Source organism: Patagioenas fasciata, chromosome 2 (assembly GCF_037038585.1).
Source record: "Patagioenas fasciata isolate bPatFas1 chromosome 2, bPatFas1.hap1, whole genome shotgun sequence".
Taxonomy (NCBI): Eukaryota; Metazoa; Chordata; class Aves; order Columbiformes; family Columbidae; genus Patagioenas; species Patagioenas fasciata.
Window position 1 is genome coordinate 135031588 of NC_092521.1, and position 19907 is coordinate 135051494.

Below are 19907 nucleotides of genomic sequence, written 5' to 3' on the forward strand. Positions count from 1 at the left end.
TCCACCTCCTCCTCCTGCTTATTCCTCTGCTGAAGGCAATTGTGACTAGATCATTGTAACTACTTCTGCTGCAGATATGCCAAACAAGCACAGCAGATGGGGGACCAAGAGCAGATGACAACCTGTGTAGAAAGATCCTGTTTTCACCATCAGGTACAATTTGTAAAAAAAATAAGACGTATAAAATCAGCAGATAGGATTTTGGTAACCTCTCTTAAGGGACAAAGTCAGTCTCACTTTGAAGCAGATTTTTTGGGAGTTGAGTGGGGGTCTCATGTAAACATGGATGTAAATGCAGCTTCCTGCCCAGCCCGATGACAATTCACCAGCAGGCAGTGTGTTATGCGGCAATTCTTCCCCCATGGCAGATTAGACATATAGGCAGTATACTCTAAATAGAATGTGTCCCAACAGGATGAGACATCCGTGGGTGTTTTCAGCCTTGTATCCAAACAAAGCTCGGTATCTTACTAATCATATACCCATAATGTTCTGGCCACAAAAGACAGTTACTGCTTGCAGCACTGCATTTGACAACTAGCTAGGGACAACAGGCCTCTGCATAAAACAAATTAAAATGCTTTAAAACTGATTTAGAGCTATACTGAACATGACTTTACAATTGATAAAGCCTTTGCTGAAGTCATCCTTGCAGACAGAACCTATTACTTCAAGCACTGCAGGTCTCTGCAAATGTCAAGCTGCCTTTGGTACAGAGCAAGTCCTGTGTGCAGCTTCCAACAGAGAGAAAAGGCCAGCCACTTTTTAAGCTTCCTGGGGCTGGAGCTGCAGAAACATCTCAATTCCATGCAGTTAACCTATGTCTTCTTTTCCTATCTTCTCCAAAAGAGAGATTCTGACCCAGGTTTCTATCTTTTAATTTACTCAATCCAAGGTACTCCAAATCCACACATTTTTTCTTGATGAAACCATCCTACCTAATAGCGATAGCTGATGGCAAAGTGATACATTAAAAAATACATATATATTACAAAAGACAGACCTAAGAAGAACAGAAAAAGAGTTATCCAGCTCATCTTCCACACCATAATAGTTATACATACCTGCCATTCCTGCCAGATAGTTGCCTTATCTCACTACAGTACTGGATGCTTTGAGTCTCCTCAGCCATACATTCCAGCACTTAACTATACTTGAATTAGAATGTTTCTTTCCCTAATGTTTAACCTTAACTTCCTTTGTTGTAAAAATCAACCCATTAATTCTCAGAGGGCAGAAGTAGTAATAAGTACATTTTGTTAATCTCTGTTCTAGGTTTTTACCTCTTTGAAGACTTAAGATCCACCCCCTCTTTACCAAAGTCTCTTTTCTATCACATAGGTCCTGGTTGGTAGACCTTTGGCTTTCTCATACTCCCGTTGAACTGTCTCTGGTGAGTTTTTATTTTTCCATGATGTGTGATGTCCAAGTCTGGAAAAAGTAACTCGGCGAAGAAAAAGGGTATCTCCATTCATTTTACTGAAAAGACAGATAGTAGCACTGAGGTCACTGGAGATGTTGTTAAGTCTCAAAAAATCCCATCTTCAACTGATTTACTCTGAAGTTGCTTGGCATTTAATTTGCTACAGCTAACTTAACCTGTTTATGAAGCTACTAGCATAGTCAGTGTATGGTCAAAAGACATGGTTCTGCATATTCTTTAGAAGCGACCCAATCTTGCACAGCAACTTATGCAAATGAAAGTGAATTACTATACTAAGATTTATCAAAACAATGAAAAAAGGAGTGGTGTTAAACAGTGGCTGACAATTCACGGATCATTCTAGAATTAAGGTAGGTCTTCTAATGGCACAGTTGACCAACTTATTCACCGAGCCCCTCAGAAAAGAGACATGAGTGGATGAAATGAAAGCTGGGAAGTCCTGGAGGAATCTGAATCCAATCACCAGAGCGCACACAGGTATGCATACATGTAAAGGACAGTTTCGTCTGTCCTGAACACTGGACAGACGTGGCAGAAGGGGAGCCTGCAAGCATGTTATAAAACCAAGGTTTGTTTCAGTGAAAAGTGCCACCTCTTAACAGCACACTATGGTTGTATCATTACTTCATCAAGCCTGTGCCCAGAGCAAATACCTCAGCACTTTAAGCTTATATGACATTTACCTTAGCGTAAACTTGGAAGCTTAACAAGAACTGAGGATACTGATTTTATAATGAACAACCATGGGTACAAAGATGCTGGTCGTGTATTTATATGTCCATAACTTCTTTCTCCTCACCAAGCTGGTTCCTGAAAAGAAGTAATATACATTAGCAGAGGAAATTCATTTTCCTGAATAATGCAAGTTCTGATTTAGAAATGTATCTCTACCCACCTCTATATAAAGACTGATTCTTTCTGTAGAGCTTTTCAGACTTCAAGATGAAGTTAGTAGGTGGCAGGTACTGTTGCTGGCACGCCACATAAAAAGGGGTGACATTCCAGAAAAAAAAAAAAACCACACCTTTTGAGGATTTTAACTGAAAGTGCAGCCACAAAGAGTAACAAAAAGATTATGTTTTCTCTAATTGAGTTACAGACATCAACCATTCAAGGGCCTGACAGTACTTCTGTAACAGCGCTGACTTCACATTAAGCAAAGGCTGATTACTTTTCGCTTAAGTGAGCCCAGGGCCACTCTGTAAGTGTCTGTGCACTGATGTATGGTGGTAGGTCACCTTCAGCAAATGAACAAATGCATTTCAAAACAATCTGAATAAAGTATAAATTTTAGGTTGAAGTAGTGGTCATTTGATAATCTGGACAGCTTAATCAGCAAATGCTCCACTGAAGCACGGAAAGTTGTTTTGCAAATTTAAGAGGTCAGGGGGCCGATTTACTATGTATACAAAGGACCAATCAAACCTGCATTCTCTCCCACGACTGGGGTGAGACAAGACAATTCTGACACCTTACTGTTGAGCTATTTATCTGATGACACACTAAAAAAAGAAATGAATAGACTTGTGAATCATAAAATGATACCAACTGCAGCGGATGATGAAATTCATGACTCAGGCTACTAAGATTACCATGTTCCAAATTATACTACTTGCATTTCTTTTATGTATTCCTTTGCAGCTAGGATAATTTGTAGTTACCACCAATTAAATGACAGTCATAAATGGAACTTCTAAAAGATACAAAATGAATCGTGATGTTGAACCCAAAAGCAAATAAAAATGTCAAAAGATTAACTTTATAAATGCCCCAAGGCATAGTATTAAGACATTAACACAACATGCTGGTCTGTCAGTACGCTCTGATTAGAAAATATTTACATTTTCAATAAACCAAGTTCAGCATTTTGGCCCATTTAACAGCACTAACAGGTTGTTTCCTGCTACTGCGTTCTTGCGAAGGACTAAAGCAGGAACTTCTTGTGGAGTTAGGACCAGCAGGAAATAATACTGCTACCTATGGGTAGTACGCATAGACACTGTCAAATGTACTGCTTAGAACAAGTTTCAGTGCATGCTTCTTATGCTTCCTATCAAAACCTGTCTTTTTTTAGAGAGAATTTCATGGAAACAGAAATACCCAGGAAGGAAAAGTGGTGTTCAAAAACCAAGTCATTGGTACCCAGTACCTCCCGGAGTTCCCTACGCCATTTGTCTCCAGCAGTGGGAGCCGATGACTATAAGTAAGACTGAAGTTTTTGATCCTATCTTTAAAGATTAGTTGCCTCCCTAGTAAAACAGTGGGACAATATGCAGCACACATCCAGATGAGGCTGCAAGTCTGTTATTAAGTTGGAGGAAAAAAGGCTGCTCCATGACAAATCACTACAGCGTACTCAACCAACCAGTCTCACAGTCACGTTACTTGCAAACAGCACCATAAAGTAAATAATGGTGTCTCCAAGAGAACATCAGCACCAAATCATTCTCATCCTCTACAACAGTGATGTTTGTAGAGACAATGTAAGGAATTAACTAATTAAATACAAAGGCTGTAGGGTCATTGCGACTGAACCATGAGGCCTTGATAGAACAAGATGTCTCAAGAATTTAACAGCTTTGAAGATACATCACTGTAATACAACAGTCAAAATATTGCTGACAAAATATTTCAAAAGAGTATTAGGAAAAGGCCATTAATGTAAACATACTACCATCCAACAGCAACAACTTCGAGATGTTTCTTTCTTTCACATGATATGTTGGAAACTGTGGCCCTACCTACACTTCCAAGTCACACATTTTCTCCTGCTCCTTGGGCATCCTACATGACCAGGTGCAAATGGCAGAGCCTGCACAAACAAACCTGAATTTTTCAATGCTCTCCAGGATTAAAAGGAGGAGCCTCTGGGAAGAAAATGACTGTGTGTGTCCTTTCCAGGAGAGGTTCAGAGATCATCCTAGTAAAAACAAACTTGTGCAGTGTTCTGTGTGGAACCACTGGAAAAAAGATGGCATACAGGAACTGCCAGAGGCTTATCTGTCCTCCACTCCCTTGGCAGCAGTCATACTATCAAGAAGTACATGGGTAACAGCTGGGAGAGTTGAGCAGCCCTGCGGAGAAGGACTTGGGGTACTGGTGGATGAAAAACTGGACATGAGCCGGCCATGTACGCTTGCAGCCCCAAAATCCAACAGTATCCTGGGCTGCATAAGAAGCATGGCCAGCAGGTTGAGGGAGTTGATTCTGCCCCTCTGTTCTGCTCTGGTGAGACCAGAGTGTGTCCAGCTCTGGTGCCTCAGTACAGGAAACACACGGACCTGTTGGAGAGGGACCAGAGGAAGGCACAAAAATGACCAGAGGGCTGGAACAGCTCTGCTGTGAGGACAGGCTGAGACACTTGGGGTTGTTCAACCTGGAGAAGAGGAGGCCCTAGGGATATCTTATTGCAGCCTTTTAGTACTTAAACGGGGTCTGTAAGAAAGATTGGGACAGACTTTTTAGCAGGGCCTGTTACAGTAAGACAAGGGGTAATGGTTTTAAACTAAAGGAGAGGAGATTGAGGCTAGACATGAGGAAGAAATTTTTTACAATGAGGATGGTGAAACACTGGCACAGGTTGCCCGGAGAGGTGGTAGATGCCCCATCCCTGGAGACATTTAAGGCCAGGCTGGATGGGGCTCTGAGCAACCTGATCTAGTTCAAGATGTCCCTGCTCATTGCAGGGGGGGTCAGACTACATGACTCTTAAAGGTCACTTCCAACCCAAACGATTCTATGATTCCATGATAACTTGAAATGTATCTAGACACTACAAAATTAAATATGCAAGTACAAGAATTGATCGTTGCACGAAAAAATTTACACAAAGGTGCAGAGAAAACAGGTAGCCACAGTAGTCCATCCTTGTGCCAATGGAGAAGCTAAAAACAGACACACAAAAGGTTCCAACAAGGTTTAAGAAAAACATAAAAATAAATAAAACAAACAAACAACTTTACAGAGGAAAGGTGACAACTGAACTAAAAGAACAAATTAACAACAGCTCCTCCTCTTGCTGGTAAGGACAGAGGATAAAAATGACAGGCAGACTCATGAGCTTATGACAACTGCACACCCTCAACAGAGACAGTAGCAACAACCAGTCTTCAAAATGAGGCTGGCATTGCTTTTGTGGCATCATCATTTTGACAGTGATCCTAAATTAGGAGAAGGAAGAAAAGTTGCTATGGAACAGATCTGCATTTCCCAACAGAAGACTTCAACTTTGAACAAAGTCCTATGAAGAAGAAAAAAAAGAAGTTTTTCAAATAAAACCAATAAAAGCACTTCCCAGCAGCCTCCGCCTGCATCTCCTGATACAGAGGTCAGCAGGCTTTTGGTTTTGAGTATTCATCCAGCCTTCATCACAGGAGCTGGACCAAAGCATCTTCAGTCTATTTGCTCCAAAGGTATTCTCCTGGTTTCTCTCCTGAAGGAGACAGGATGGATTCTGTAAACTGAAAGTGAGATACCTGTACATGAAGAAACCCTCTGAGCTGTGCTGGCTATACACACAGCATATGTGACTTTCACGCCGCAGAAGGCTCCCTTAATGTTTGTTCAGTGTCTCAGCTGGTAGGACTTGCACAGCTTGCAATTTACCACAGCTCATGCAAGCACAGCATAAAAAATTTGAAGTGTGCTAATTACCAATTAAAATCCTCCTGCTGAACCTCAAGACACTCGAAAGACCATCTACTGGGTACGTAACTCTTACATTCTCATTCAAGGATTGTCCCTGTGTCTACTCTACTCCTGCCTTGACAGGTCAAGGTGAGAGAACAGGCAATAACTTAACCCACCACAGGGTACATAAGGCAACAGTATTAGGAAGTTGCATTTCACAGTTTTTCAGGTTGTGGTAACACCATAACAGACTGTCTTTGAGAGCTACAGAAAACCCTTATTACCAGAGTGACGACAGGGAACAGAAGTTCTTAAGAAGTTGGTTAGAAAGAGAAGCTGCAGCAACGCATGGAGGACTCAGTAAGTGATGGAGAGGACGTTAATTGTTCCCTCAGCCTTTGGAACTAACCACATGCAACCACGTATTGCTTGCAAGGCCGTAACGCACACTTTGACAGCACAGGCATCCTAGGCCACATCTGGGAGAACAGAAAGTCCAAAGCACAACTGGTATGGGCAAAACCAGCTGTCAAGTCATTCAGAGGAATAATAGCCTCCACCCCAAAAAACACCTGATGGAAAATTTCCTCATCTATTGAGTAGGGTTTGCTCCATTCTCAGTTAATCACATTTTCATCTGTCTTCTCAGAATCAGGTTCTTCACAAGGCTCATGCTCTTTGCCTGGTTCTGGTGAAACTGGAGTCGCACCAACTGTGAGGAAGCAATCATCCCTCAGCACCTGCTCAGCTGTCAGTCTGTTACAGCAGAACAAATTCACGAGAAGAGATTTAGCTTTATCATCCTACAAAACAGAGGGAGAAGGATTTCATTGGTAAGCAAAACAAACTCGATTACAACTAAGAAATGCTGTATTTATAGTATGACATCTTGAGCAAAAGCCAAGACTGATACCGATACACAACTGGTGGACACCAAGGTGAGGAGTGCAGAGAGAACACAAATCTGAGCGAGCTAACAGTCCTCCTGAAAGGGAGTTGTCAGCACCAATACCTGGAACTGCAGGCTGACCATGAGAGGCCGTAAGAAGATAAGAATGTGTTGGGCCCATGACAGCAACTGAAATCCTTCCTCCCAGTGAAGCAATACTCAGCCCTGAAGGTCACCCACCGAGCCAGTCTGTGCAAGGACACTGCTCAAAACTGCAGAATGCTGATGGCAAGCAAGATTGCAGCAAGTTTCATTTGGGCTTCTTAGAAGCAGCAGTGATTAAGGAGACAGACCATTCCTACAGCATCATTTCGGCCTCCCTCCTTTGTCCTCCAAGCACCCATCTTCTAGCCAGAAGAGATGCAGATGCAAGAGGTGTGTCTCAAATTAAACTGCAGGCAGGCTGCTACCAGGCATTAGTATTCAGTTTTGTCAGGGCAGCTGTGCAACACAATCCTCAACCAACCTATTTACTTAAGGCCTCCGGCAAGTAAGAAATGAAAAGAAAGCCAGAGCTACAAAATTACCACAGAGAAGGTCAAAGTGGAAACAAAAAGAACCGGTGGTACTAATACTGTAATCAATATTTAACAGAAAGGCTGTCTTGTACCCCGACACTCATATGTACCAAAACGTTTCAAAACTTTTGTTGCTTTTTAATTCATCTCATGTGCTAGGTTCCATGTGTAAAATTAATATTACTTACAGCTGGTGAAGAGATTTTGAAGAGATTGCAGGTTTTTAAATTAAGCATACACAGAGACTTCTGGTTTCAGAAAACTAAGGTGGTCAGCAGTTGGGGGATTTAAGAGGTACACTTTAGGTTGCATGGACTCTGGAGCAGAAAAACTTGGCAAAAATTTATTCTAACATACATGACACAGCACAACATAAACCATCAGGTTAGTCTTCTAACCGCAAATCAGTGTTTAACATTAATTCAAGTTAGCCTTTTATTAACAGTGAAAGACTGCAATCAGTATCTGGAAAGCATCCCACAAAATTGCTAAATTGCTTATTTTCATTGACAAAACCCAAGATATTATTCTGTGATTTCTGTAAGGAAAACATCACACTAACAAAAAATTCTAAATAAAAATATTTTTAACAAAGGTTTTTCTATCACTGATTATACACACATTACAGAAATAAAAAAAACCATTATTATTTAATGAAAAAAGGATGAAGCATCTTGCATGCTATTCCATATAAAAAACTAATTGGTTTAAGGATGGAAAACCAAGAGTAATATCAGAGAAGGTTCTGCCAAGTTGGAATCTTCTGTCCACTGCAGACTATACCTGAGGGCTCCCCAGTTCCCCTGATGCTGCTTCTTGCCTGTTACATTTTGCGTTTTTACACTCTTCATCTGACAACATGTAGCTTCAATAACTCCTCCACAAAACACCAGTCTGCCAACAGCGCTGTCCAAGAGCAACACCCAGAGGCTAAGGATATTGCTACAGCTACTCTGCACATTTTCACCTGTTTCTTTCTGAGAAGAAAGGAGAACTTTCATAAAGTAACATTTTCCTGTAAAAATAAGGAGCTGACAAAACTCTTTCAATGGTAACACTAACAGCGAAGTGTTGCAGGCAAACCTGCTCATGAAAAATCACAACTTTCTAGCTACTGCAAACAACATTTAAGAACAGATGAGATATACACAAACTCACATAGAGCAAATAAGCAGTAGTTTTTGCAAATGCCTGCGTATAGTATTTTGGTTACCAGCAGCACTGAAAAGGAGCAATTAGGAGGATGCCTGCTCTCTTCCCTAGAAAACCAGTTGCATTTTTCAAATGCAGAAAGAAAGAAAAGAGGCAGGCTACGCTCCACTTCCTTTACCAGTTGCCCGAGTAGCTTTTTTTTTCTTAAATCTTGAAGGCAGTTGCTGCAGGAACAACTTGTCTATGGAATAACAAAAAACCTCCAGCAAAAATGTAATACTCTAGGGCACCTTTAGGAGGAACATGTTATCTGGAACCACAGCAAGAAGAGGACTAGAAAACTGGATACAAAATTGAAGAACTCTGGCATCTAACCAGCCTATTCTGTAAATGTGAAGTCTATGTAACAGACGAAGAAAAATGCTGATAAACTAAGAACACGATCAGTAAAACCACACTTATACCTCCAAACACTTATTTAAAATAAAATATACTTAAACGAAAACTCAGTGAGGATTGTGTAAGCACAAAACACTAGTGCATCTACCAAACCTTTTATATTTTGAGATTTCAGATCAGAAAAAATATTGGAAAACCAAAGAAAACCAGAAGTCTCAATAAAACACCTGATGGAAAAGTTTCTCATCTATTGAGTAGGGTTTGCTCCATTCTCAGTTAATCACATTTTCATCTGTCTTCTCAGAATCAGGTTCTTCACAAGGCTCATGCTCTTTGCCTGGTTCTGGTGAAACTGGAGTCGCACCAACTGTGAGGAAGCAATCATCCCTCAGCACCTGCTCAGCTGTCAGTCTGTTACAGCAGAACAAATTCATGAGAAGAGATTTAACCTTATCATCCTACAAAACAGAGGGAGAAGGATTTCATCGGTAAGCAAAACAAACTCGAATACAAATAACAACCAACTATTTGAAGAACACATCTTCCAAGTGCTATGGGCCAAAAGCCCTCACAAGAGGTTGTGCCACAGCATTCCCAATGGTCAGCAACACTTGACAGCAGTAACACTCATTAACAACAAAACCAAGCACTCAGCACCCGCTCTGTCAACCTGGTGCCAGCAGATTTCACAGAAGAGCATGAGTTATTAGATTTTAAAATATCAATTCACTGACCTACTATAAATTAGAGAAATATTCAAGTCGGTCCTTCTACTGAGAAGGAACAGAACAGGTGCCATTCACCTTCTACAACTTCTTCTTTCAGGTTTTGTCAAATTGGTTTATCTCACTACAAGAGCACAGGACAAAAAAAAAAAAGAACAAAGTAATGGGCTCTAAATCACGAGCAGCTATTTTGCTATTAACCCATCACTTACACTTAGGCTCTTTGGGTTTATCAGAAGGGATTACATGCCTAAATACTCAGCACATGAACCGTGCCAGACCCCAAATACAAAACATAAAACCACAGTTGCTACACTTGTGCATCAACATCAGCTGTCAAGGAAGAGCACACACTGGATTTGGACAAGAAGACTGCACGACAATCTTAAACACTGATCTAGAGATCTAGATCACCAAAATTCAATGGGAACAGAACCCTTCCATAAGAAAGCTTGCTTGTTCAGCCTCCAAGCCGGTAAACCTCTGAGCAGGGTGGAGGGAACAGCAAAGCACAAGGTACCTGCACATCGCTCACCTTTCCCCATTTCACCCAGACAGAGAATCACTGTGATGCAAAGGAAGGTACACAAGTAGTCCAAAACTTGAAGACAGAAACAAGCAGACAATTTCCAACTCTTCTATGCATTATCAGAGTGACTCTGCAGAACTGGCCACTCCCCAAATAATCTGAAATCTGGGTGAAAATATGAGATCTGAAAAGTGTTGATCTTACAGGTGCAAAGGACTGTTAAACACTTACAGAACATTTCAAATGCTCAAGGGAAAAATCTCTAGTTAAGATCCAAACACGTGCAATGAAATACAGGAGTGAACCATGACTACACAACTTCCTCTGCAAAACTAAAACTGAAGAATATCTGAGCATTTAAAGAGCTTGAAAAGCTTTGTGCCTGTATATTTCCATTTCATGACACTATCAAATACCTGTCAATAACAAATATCCCCTTCTCACCATCTTCTCGCACCAAGGAAACTGAAAATTGATTCTACAAGGAATATTGCTGTGGGACAATAACATTGCATCATGTTTACTCCATTTCATTGTGTTCGCTCTTTTTTTAAAGATGCAAATCAGCATGCTAAAACACACTGAATACTGAAGCTTGGCACAGCTAAATTAATGGATACAAGATCTTATCTCTGAACTTTGCTTTTCCTCAACAGTTAGCTAGCATTAATATCCCTGTTTTAAAGCTTAACATTATTTTCCTGGGACAATTTTACATTTGCTGAAAACCACAAAAATTCTACTAGTTACAAGTGTGCAATTCCTCTGGGCACGAGACTGAGGTGGAAGGGAAATTACCAGTCTGTCAAGAGCCTGCAGATGGGCATGGAGATTAATTCTGAATAAGCTGATTATAGGTAAAGCAAAATAGATTTTCCTCAAGAACTGGGACAAGGATTAACAGCCAGAGGTCTAAAAGGTTCCCCAAGAAACAGCTGAAAGATATTTATTAATATTACATTTCTCAGTAAAACCCTGTTGTGTGTTCATGTGCACTGCAGGCAGCACAAGTTGCTTTCCAGCAGATTTTGGGGGCTGGGGCACGTGCACACATGCGTCCAGGATGGATCCTTAAAAACTGCCACCAATGATAAAGTCATTAGGACTGTGTACCTGACACAGTCAAAATCATGCGCTGCTCCTTTTCATCAGGGAAAAAAGTTAAAGCAACTTGCTCTTATTAAAAGCTATAAAATTCATTAATTCCTGCTAAGAACAATAATGGCTAAATGCACTAATTGTCATTGAGATACAGGCAGCTGTTTGCACTTCAGAAGATACCTGCTGCAGCAGAACACAGAAGTATGAAACTCTGAAACTGGCCATTTAAACTTTGATTTGCATACATCAGACCTTATTTGTAAAACATTATCACAGCAGACATTTTATGGAAAACAGGAGTGAACTAACTCCTATTTTTAATGTCCCAGGAAATCTTTTCTACTTCCTTGAACAAGTTTCCTTTATGCGTAGAAGTCCTTTTTTTTCAGTATTATGCATAAACCTGAATGACACACCAGGCAGGGGGTTCTGTACAAGTTTTATGGAAGAAATTTAAAAACCCCTAGTTAGCCCTAACGGTGAATCATGAAGTAGTGAATTCTTTCCTACAGTACTGTGTGTTTCATGATATCAATTTAGTTTTTAATAAGAAATGAAGCAACTATAATGAGTGATAAGAGAAACTATTTACATGATCACCTTCCTGCTCAAACGCTACACGTTTGATTCTTTTATTTTCCATCATAGTGTCACACTGGAAATAATTTTGCAGAGGGATTTGGTAGACAGTCCTGTGCTTTACCAGTGATGCTTTCATCACTTGAGAACATTGTTGAAATGAAGTTATTAAAAGACATACTGTAGAGGATAAGAGTCATGTAATAAACCAAAATTATTTACAGTACTGTGTTCATACAGTGACACACAAGATACCCTGCCTAGATGCTGGAACCACTATGGCTGTGTTAGTCTGCTACTGCATCGAGCCAGTTTCTTAACCTAAACACCTAAACAGGCTACTCTAAGCTCATAATGAACACAACTCTAGTAATGTAGCCCCATGCTTTAATAGTTACCTCCACGAAGCAGGCAAATCATTAATACGCTAGTATAACCAATAAAAAAGGATTTTTTTCTATCTGGGTTTCTTTTTCCCTCGACAAAACAGATTTATCCGATCAATAGCAACTCCACTGCTTCATTTTCTACCTTTCCATCTACTTTTCCATTTACTTTTTTGGAAAACAGGAGGACTAACTTCTTCCCTATAATCCTTAGAAAATTCTATCCACAATCCAAGACTTAACTTAAAAGCTAAATAATGTCACCTGCTTGCAAGTGTTTTAATAACAGTATAAGGCTTGATTTAAGGAGTTCCATGGCCTCCTCAAATTTAGGTAAAACAGTAAGCTCTCACTTAAAGTAAAACCAACAGAATAAGTATGGTATGAGAAGTAGTCCATACAGATTAAAAAAAAAAAAAAACAATCAACACAATGGCAATCCCTTGAGTCAAGGAAGATGGGAGAGACACATGACAAGAACAAAGTCATCAGTAACCACACAGGCAGAAGCACAGCAAAAAAGTATGAAGCAGAAACTAGTCTGGGAAGGCTAATTATTTGAGAAAGGTCCATAATCCTCCCAGTGAATTTCATTAAACTATATGGTGGCATGTCTTTCATTATTCCAGCTTTTACAAGGAGGAAAAGGAATTGCCTGTAGCAAGGGCAGAAGAGGTTGACAGCAGGCAATAAAAATGGTCTTAACTCTTGGTCAGAAGGCCAAAAGTTTATGGGAAAGAGAGTTACAGAAGAAAATAAACCCAAGAAAAGACAATTGTTCAAGTAACTAAGGCACAGAGAGAGAAGGCCAAAAAATTATCTGTTTATGATCAACATCCAAGAAGATATGTAAGTTATCAAAGGATTGACTTTAAAAGTTGGAGACCTACATTGAATAAAATGAAGGCACACAGGTCTACTTCTTATTCTCGAAGAGATACTGAGACACTGAGCAAGGATACGCTTCAAAAAAGGGACTGAAAATAGAGTTCAGGGTGACAACAGCTGCTGGCATACACTACACAGAGAAGAACAGTTCAGAGTAGAAAGAATGAAAGCAACAACACAAATTCATATAATGCAGGGTCCACTTATATCTGTGCATGTTTCAGAGGCATAAGAAAGTTTGTTCCACACACAAAACCAAAATGAACAAAAAAAACCCCACCATCACAAAGAATAAAAGGCACAATGCACTTATACAACTGCATTTAGGTAATTAAAATGGAATTTGGCTGTTTTATTAACGCTCAAGCACTGTGCAATCATTACGTAGGAAGACGGATGTACAAAGTCAACTCCTCTGACTACACAAAAGGTAGGTTCCTAATTCAAATATTTCCTTTGAGGCTGAATCTCAATGACTTATTCCCCAAGTCTGTAGCTTGGTGTCATTCCATTAATAATTAACTGTGAAGGAGCTGCTCCTCCTGAGGTTGGAGTTAAATATTAAGAAACTCTGGGGTTTTCTACCTTATCAAACATTATTCGATTTGTGCACACTATTTAGAATTATTGAAACAGTCAATTAAGAGCATTTTCTCAACCCAGCACTTACAATGAGAGGGGAGGGAGGGGAGGGAGGGAAAGGAGGGGAGGAAATCAATTCAACACCCCTGAACAAGAGCAGTCTAATCTTCCTCATCTGACAACTGACGTACCATGACAACCACATCCACCTCAGGTGTTCCATCTTCTTTTAAGCCAAACTCCTGGTTTTGAACGCAAAGCTGTAAATAAAAAGATACATAATGCGTAACACTGGTGGGTTTTTCCCTTTAGTTTAACAAAACCAAATATCAGTCAAGGAGATTCCAGGTTTCAAGTGATAATGGATTGTTATAGGAAAATGGGAGGGAAAGGCTTTTTTCCTAATTTCACAGTTCCCCTTACACAAAAACAAGTGGAAAAATAGTATCAGAAGAAACTTTTAAAGGTGAAAAGAAAGAGACTTTAAAAAATACAACTCAAAGTCCATGCCAAAGCTGTACATTTCATTATATAATTCTCTTTAAGAAATGCTGAGGGATAAGTGCATTCTAACAAATAAATGTGAACCCTGTACCCACAAACAAAGTAAAATTTCCCCAGCCTTTACTATTGCCTAGAACTGGGCCCAAGTACAGCATTTTTCAAAACCCTGTCTGCAGGTTAAGCTGAAAATGCCTCTATTCTGAACAATTACACAGACAGCAAAAGGAAGCATCTGTTGAGTCAGCGCTGGGCTCTTGTGCCACAGATCAACAGAGAACTCTCCAAACCACTGTCTCAATTTTAAAGGTGGCACTGCTGCTTAACAAGGGAGAACACAATTTCAGGTTGCCCAACATGAAACCAGCAACTGTTGAACCAAACAGTAACACTTGAGACAGAATTTTCCATCAAATGATCAATACACCACCAAGTCCGAGCTGAAGACCAGGTACATGTGGGTTAACCTGAAATTCAGCTGGTAAACTTGGATGAGGTTTCAGAAGAATGCCCATCTTGCTGCATCTCGGATACTCTTTTCAAGCAGAGCCAGACATTTGTAAAACTGTCTTTTGTTTCCTTTTTTTTTTTACTGTTTGTGGGGGTTTTGGTGGGATTTTTTCTTTTTTTTGTTGTTGTTGTTTTGTTTGTGGTCTGTTTGGTTTTTTTTTACTCGCTTCTACTTGCAAAGACCTTTTTTCTAGAACAAAGATAACAATAGTGGTACTGAAAGTGTACTAACTAAACCGTACCACATTAATAAATAGTAAGAACTGAAAATCCACACCATGAGGGAAAAAAGCATAATTTTTGTCCATATAACTATACAAATTACATTGGATATGTTACAGAAAAATGCGCTGTCTTCTGCCCATGATCATAACTCTCATTTGTTCCACACTTAATACTCAGCTGAAAATATTAACACTTATTTTGCCAAAATAGTTCAAAGCAGAAGCTGGAGACAACATTTTTTGCTCTTTATAGGCCTGCTACAGTTCTATTATGTTACTGGAAGCTCTGCCATGAGTCATAACATACCCAGAAGAGGAGGCAGCCATAAGCATACATATCAGAGGCTGGAGAAGCTGGCTGTCCCATCTTCAGTTCAGGAGAAACTAAGCTGAGAGTACTGACCACCATGGTGTTTGCAGCAGCACGTTCTTCCTACGGGCCAAAATACTGCAGTTGTAATTTCAAGCAAGACCAACAGCACATTGAAGCGGATGTACCTCCTTCTCATTTTTAATGCGTCAGACAACTTCACTATAGAGTTCTGTGCTGACCCAGACTCAAATGTAAAAACCTCCTTTAATGATAAAAAAAGGGGTGTGCAAAGAAAAAAAAAAAAGAGATACAGATGATAGATGTATCAAGCTAACTGTAACAGAAGAACAGGAAAGGCAGATTTTACTCCATACTAGAACTATTACAGCTCATAAGGTGGTAAAGAACACAAATTGCAAAACTTCTCAAATTAGAAAAAAAAAAAATCACAAATATTAAAAGACATTTGGCAATATTTTGGAAAACTTTAGTTCTGAAGTTCAGTTCTGTCAGCTTTCCTATTTTTATTTCTCTGACTTTCTGGTGTTTACCTGAAACTAGCTGCTTCCTCCCTCCTGCTTTCCAGCATATTTTTAGGACTGCCTACTCTCAAAAATAAAAGCTAGACTCTGAGTTTCTATCCCCCTCCATGACAGCAGCCAGCACCAGCTATAGCCAGACTGGAGAAGACTTGTCTCCAGGTTGCCAAGAGTACTTGGTGACACATTAGTTACCAGCTCCACTCAAGTATGAGGGTGCCAGAGCACTGGAACACGCTGCCTGGAGAGGCTGTGGAGTGTCCTTCTCTGGAGACATTCAAACCCGCCTGGACACATTCCTGCACCAACTCCTCTAGGTGAACCTGCTTTAGCAGGTGGGTTGGACTAGGTGATCTTCAGAGGTCATATAAATGCAAGTAAATATAGGCAACATGTAAAATCCTGTTAATTTACCAAGCAATGCCACAGATTAAAACACATACTAGAACCCCATAACCTATCAGGTAAGGCAAAGACTTCCCATGAGCTTGGCCAGCCCTTCTTCAAACATGAGTTCCTACTCCCACCTCTGATGATGCTGATTACCACACAACAGAGAGCCAACGAACAAGTACTGCAACTTCTTTTTTGTTCCTCTGTTTTGCTTAACCAGAGCCCACGCTCAGTAATTCTGTTTCCCCCCCTAAGATCAGATTGTGTTTACAGAAACTTCAACAAAACTCATATTGTTCAACCCTATTCAGAATATAAGAGTCCCACCACTGAGGAGATGTTCATCAATAAGTATTTAAAACTGCAAACACAGTTGCGTTTTGATATATAATTCTGACTAAAAGTCACTAAGGATTTTTTACCTCTGATTTGGTGAAATCGAAGTCTCCAACGATTCCCTGTTTTCGATTCACAACAAACACGTTATTTCCATGCAGAGATCCATGGACTATATTAGCGCCATGCAACGTTTGCAGACCTTGGGCCACTCCTTTCATCACTTTTAATGTCTCCTGATGATTCAAGTGTTTATTGCAAAGATAGATATGGAAAAAACAAAGCACAGCATCAAGTAAATTTCTATTCAGAACCAAGACTTTTTTTTTTTTTAAGGTTTGCACAAATTGAAACCTCATGCTAATTCCATTTTATGAACTATGGATTAATTCTCAGTAAGATTATTATGACTTCCACAGCCAGGCAGGGAAAAAAAAATGCAGTCACTGATTAACAAATTGCTAACACAAAAAATATGGAGAGAAAAAAAAAAAAACATGCAACTTGGACCTTTACAAGTAGCTCCAAGTCAGCAAAAAGAAGCTTCAAGTCATCAAACAGAATTAGAGAAAAGACTGTATTGGCTCTCAGCTACTGCTTCTTTGAGAAGGGATGATGATCCAAACTGGCCATACGCTGTGTGGGCAGGAGGGAGAAGGAAGGCGGGGGGGTGAAGTGAGGGAGGAGAGAAAAAAAAAGTAAAATTACACACACGAGAGTCCTCTGAAACTTCAATACAGAAATGTGTGTCCCTGAATATTTAATGTGTTCACCTCCAGTACTTTTAAAATGTACTGGTAATACAGCTGAGGCATTAATTTCAATAGAAAAGTGTATCCAAGTAAAATCTCTGTGAGAAAGTTATAAACTACTGCCTGACCAAATGCTAAGAATGCCAGTCAAGCTATTCTGGGCAACTCTGTATAGCCATTGTCAGCCACCACTGCTGAAACACCATCAGCACCACAAGATACAGCAAAACAATAAGAGTTCAGATCAAGAACATATAAAATAAAACGCTGATAGTCTAAGTAGTTATACTTACTTCCAAAGTTAAAGGTGTATCAGCCTGTAAAGCTCCTAGACTTGCTCCTGGGTAGTACGGGACCATTAAATATATCAAAGGATCAGACTTCAACAACAATTAAAAAAAAAAAAAGAGAAACAGATTGTTTCAAATATTAGGAATATTGAGAAGTGTAACATGCACCAGATGTGTGACAAACGAATTCACTATGTTTACTAAGTACTAAGTAGACGATTTAGACAAAAATCAGAGAGAAAATATTTTTCTGATTCAATGCTCCAACTTAAAATATGTTAAAGCTTTAAGGTCCAACTGCAAGTCTTTCAGCTTAAACCAGAAATTAAGATCATCAATTTGAATCTTGCCTTGCAGAAAAGAAGGAACAACAGTTGTAATAATCCAGATTTCTCCTTCTGCTGATCCCAAGCTCTGTGATACTTGGCAACTCTTTCTATGACTTTGGCTTCTGAGCTTACATCTACAGAGTATCCCTTAAAAACAAAACAGATACCCAAGCTATTACTTTTAATGTCTGTAGTATTATTGCATTAAACTTTTTTTTTTAATTGAAGAAATCCATATTATTAGATGCCACCAGATAAACTTCTCCTCTACTTAACACAAAACTCAAATTCCAGCTGTGTAGACTATATTTTTTTGTTAAATCTTCTGAAGTCTGTAGCAACAAAAGAGGGAACTTGTCTCTAATTTGAGATTTCAATAAGCACAGTCAAAAGCAAGAAGAATATTTATAACTGTGCCTCTCAGAATACTACATCCCCTGGTTCCCCAATTACTGGCACACTCGTAAAGCAGATGAGCAAGGGAAAAGGAGCAGTTCCTGAAATTTCTCAGTGAAATAATCAGGAAGACAAACCAGCATCTGCAAAAAGAAACAGAAGTAATGAACAAAATAAAAGGTCCATCAGATACCAGAAAGAACTGACAGTAGAGAGGAAGGACTGTGCACTACAGCAGTCCTCAGAAGTTGTGGGGGGAAAAAAAAAAAATCAGTAAGCAACACAGAAGCAATTCAGAAGGAAAACAGTGCTTCATGTTCTACAGACCCCAACAAAAAAATCTGCCACCAGAAAAGCGCTGTTAAACATCGAGATATGAAAGGAACACTGGAGCTCATTCAGAATCAGCAGGTTTATAAGTTAAGGCCTCACCTGCAGCAATAACTGAAAGCCAGTGCCAATATTACCTTTAAAAGAACCTTCTGGCCTTGAATTTCTGAACACACTAAAGGGCGCTTCGTGCTCAGTTCCTTCATGGGCTCAACATCCAAAAGATCTCGCTCCAGGCTGCAGGCCAGAAGTCCTCCAGAGTTCTGAAGTACATGCACAGGCAGATATCCAGGGTAAGCACAGGGCATTTCACAGCTGGCAGGATTCAGAGGCTTCGACTACCTCTCCTCTCCCTCAGTCAACTTAGCAAAGCACAAAACTAGATGGGACATCTTAAAAAGTTACAGCATTTAATCCCAAGAGATTTGTCATGATGATGCAGCTAACGAAATGCACTCCTTGAACATCTTCCAGAAGAGGGGGAGAATGAGGAAGACCACAACAAACAATGCTCAGGGTATATGTCCCCCCAATGGACAGAGGTGCATTGTCAGTGCAGAGCCTTGTTAGTGCCTGGAACAATAACTGGCAGTGCAAGCACGCACAGCCTCTGCTTACCATATAGTTTAGAATTCCTGCTTCTGGATAAAGAAGTGGTAACTCAGGGAACCATTTCTGTACCAAATATGTAAGCTTCTCCTAAAGGAAGGAAACAAGGCCCACAGCTTCAGGTCACTAGTTTCTGACACGTATGTACACACACACTGATATTTGCTATGTATACCCAGGACGTTCAAATGTACATTGACTATGACTGCACCTTCTTCACTACTCAGAACAACACTGTTATTTGCTTTTAGACACACACACAAAAACACACCCATCAGCACCACACACCCACACAAATAACGAAACAATCAACAGTATACAACACTAATACAGCTAATTTGATATGGACAGATTTTTGAAAGCTCAGAGCGTGGGTAATGTGAAGAACCCAAACAGCTCATGCGCTCTCATGGAAAACATCTCGTCTTTTCTACAGGTAGGTCTAACAAAAGGAAAACAACTTCACTAGGAGTAAGTGGAGGAAGACTGAAATTAAGTAGTACC

General features: G+C 39.9%; 1 protein-coding gene and 1 long non-coding RNA gene across 3 annotated transcripts in view; both read right to left on the reverse strand.

Annotated features, from left to right (window-relative positions):
* Positions 1-1014: 1014 nt before the first annotated feature.
* Positions 1015-4004, reverse strand: LOC139827436 (uncharacterized). The gene is made up of 3 exons (XR_011737973.1): positions 2340-4004; positions 2128-2254; positions 1015-1479 (listed from the first exon to the last, which is right to left on the reverse strand). It is a non-coding gene; the product is annotated as an uncharacterized lncRNA (long non-coding RNA).
* A 3865-nt stretch (positions 4005-7869) lies between these two features.
* Positions 7870-19907, reverse strand: part of STK31 (serine/threonine kinase 31) — a 41508-nt gene continuing 29470 nt past the window's right edge. Inside the window, exons 17-24 of one of the 2 annotated variants that reach the window (XM_065832793.2) lie at positions 19413-19493; positions 18932-19057; positions 18090-18215; positions 17743-17829; positions 16784-16933; positions 15424-15549; positions 14073-14141; positions 7870-9549 (exon numbers count right to left, since the gene is read on the reverse strand). In XM_065832793.2, the coding sequence (XP_065688865.2) occupies positions 9364-9549; positions 14073-14141; positions 15424-15549; positions 16784-16933; positions 17743-17829; positions 18090-18215; positions 18932-19057; positions 19413-19493 (951 nt within the window). In that variant the 3' untranslated portion in view covers positions 7870-9363. The remainder of the gene's footprint in view (positions 9550-14072; positions 14142-15423; positions 15550-16783; positions 16934-17742; positions 17830-18089; positions 18216-18931; positions 19058-19412; positions 19494-19907) is intronic. The other variant, XM_071805033.1, reaches the window with a different exon arrangement.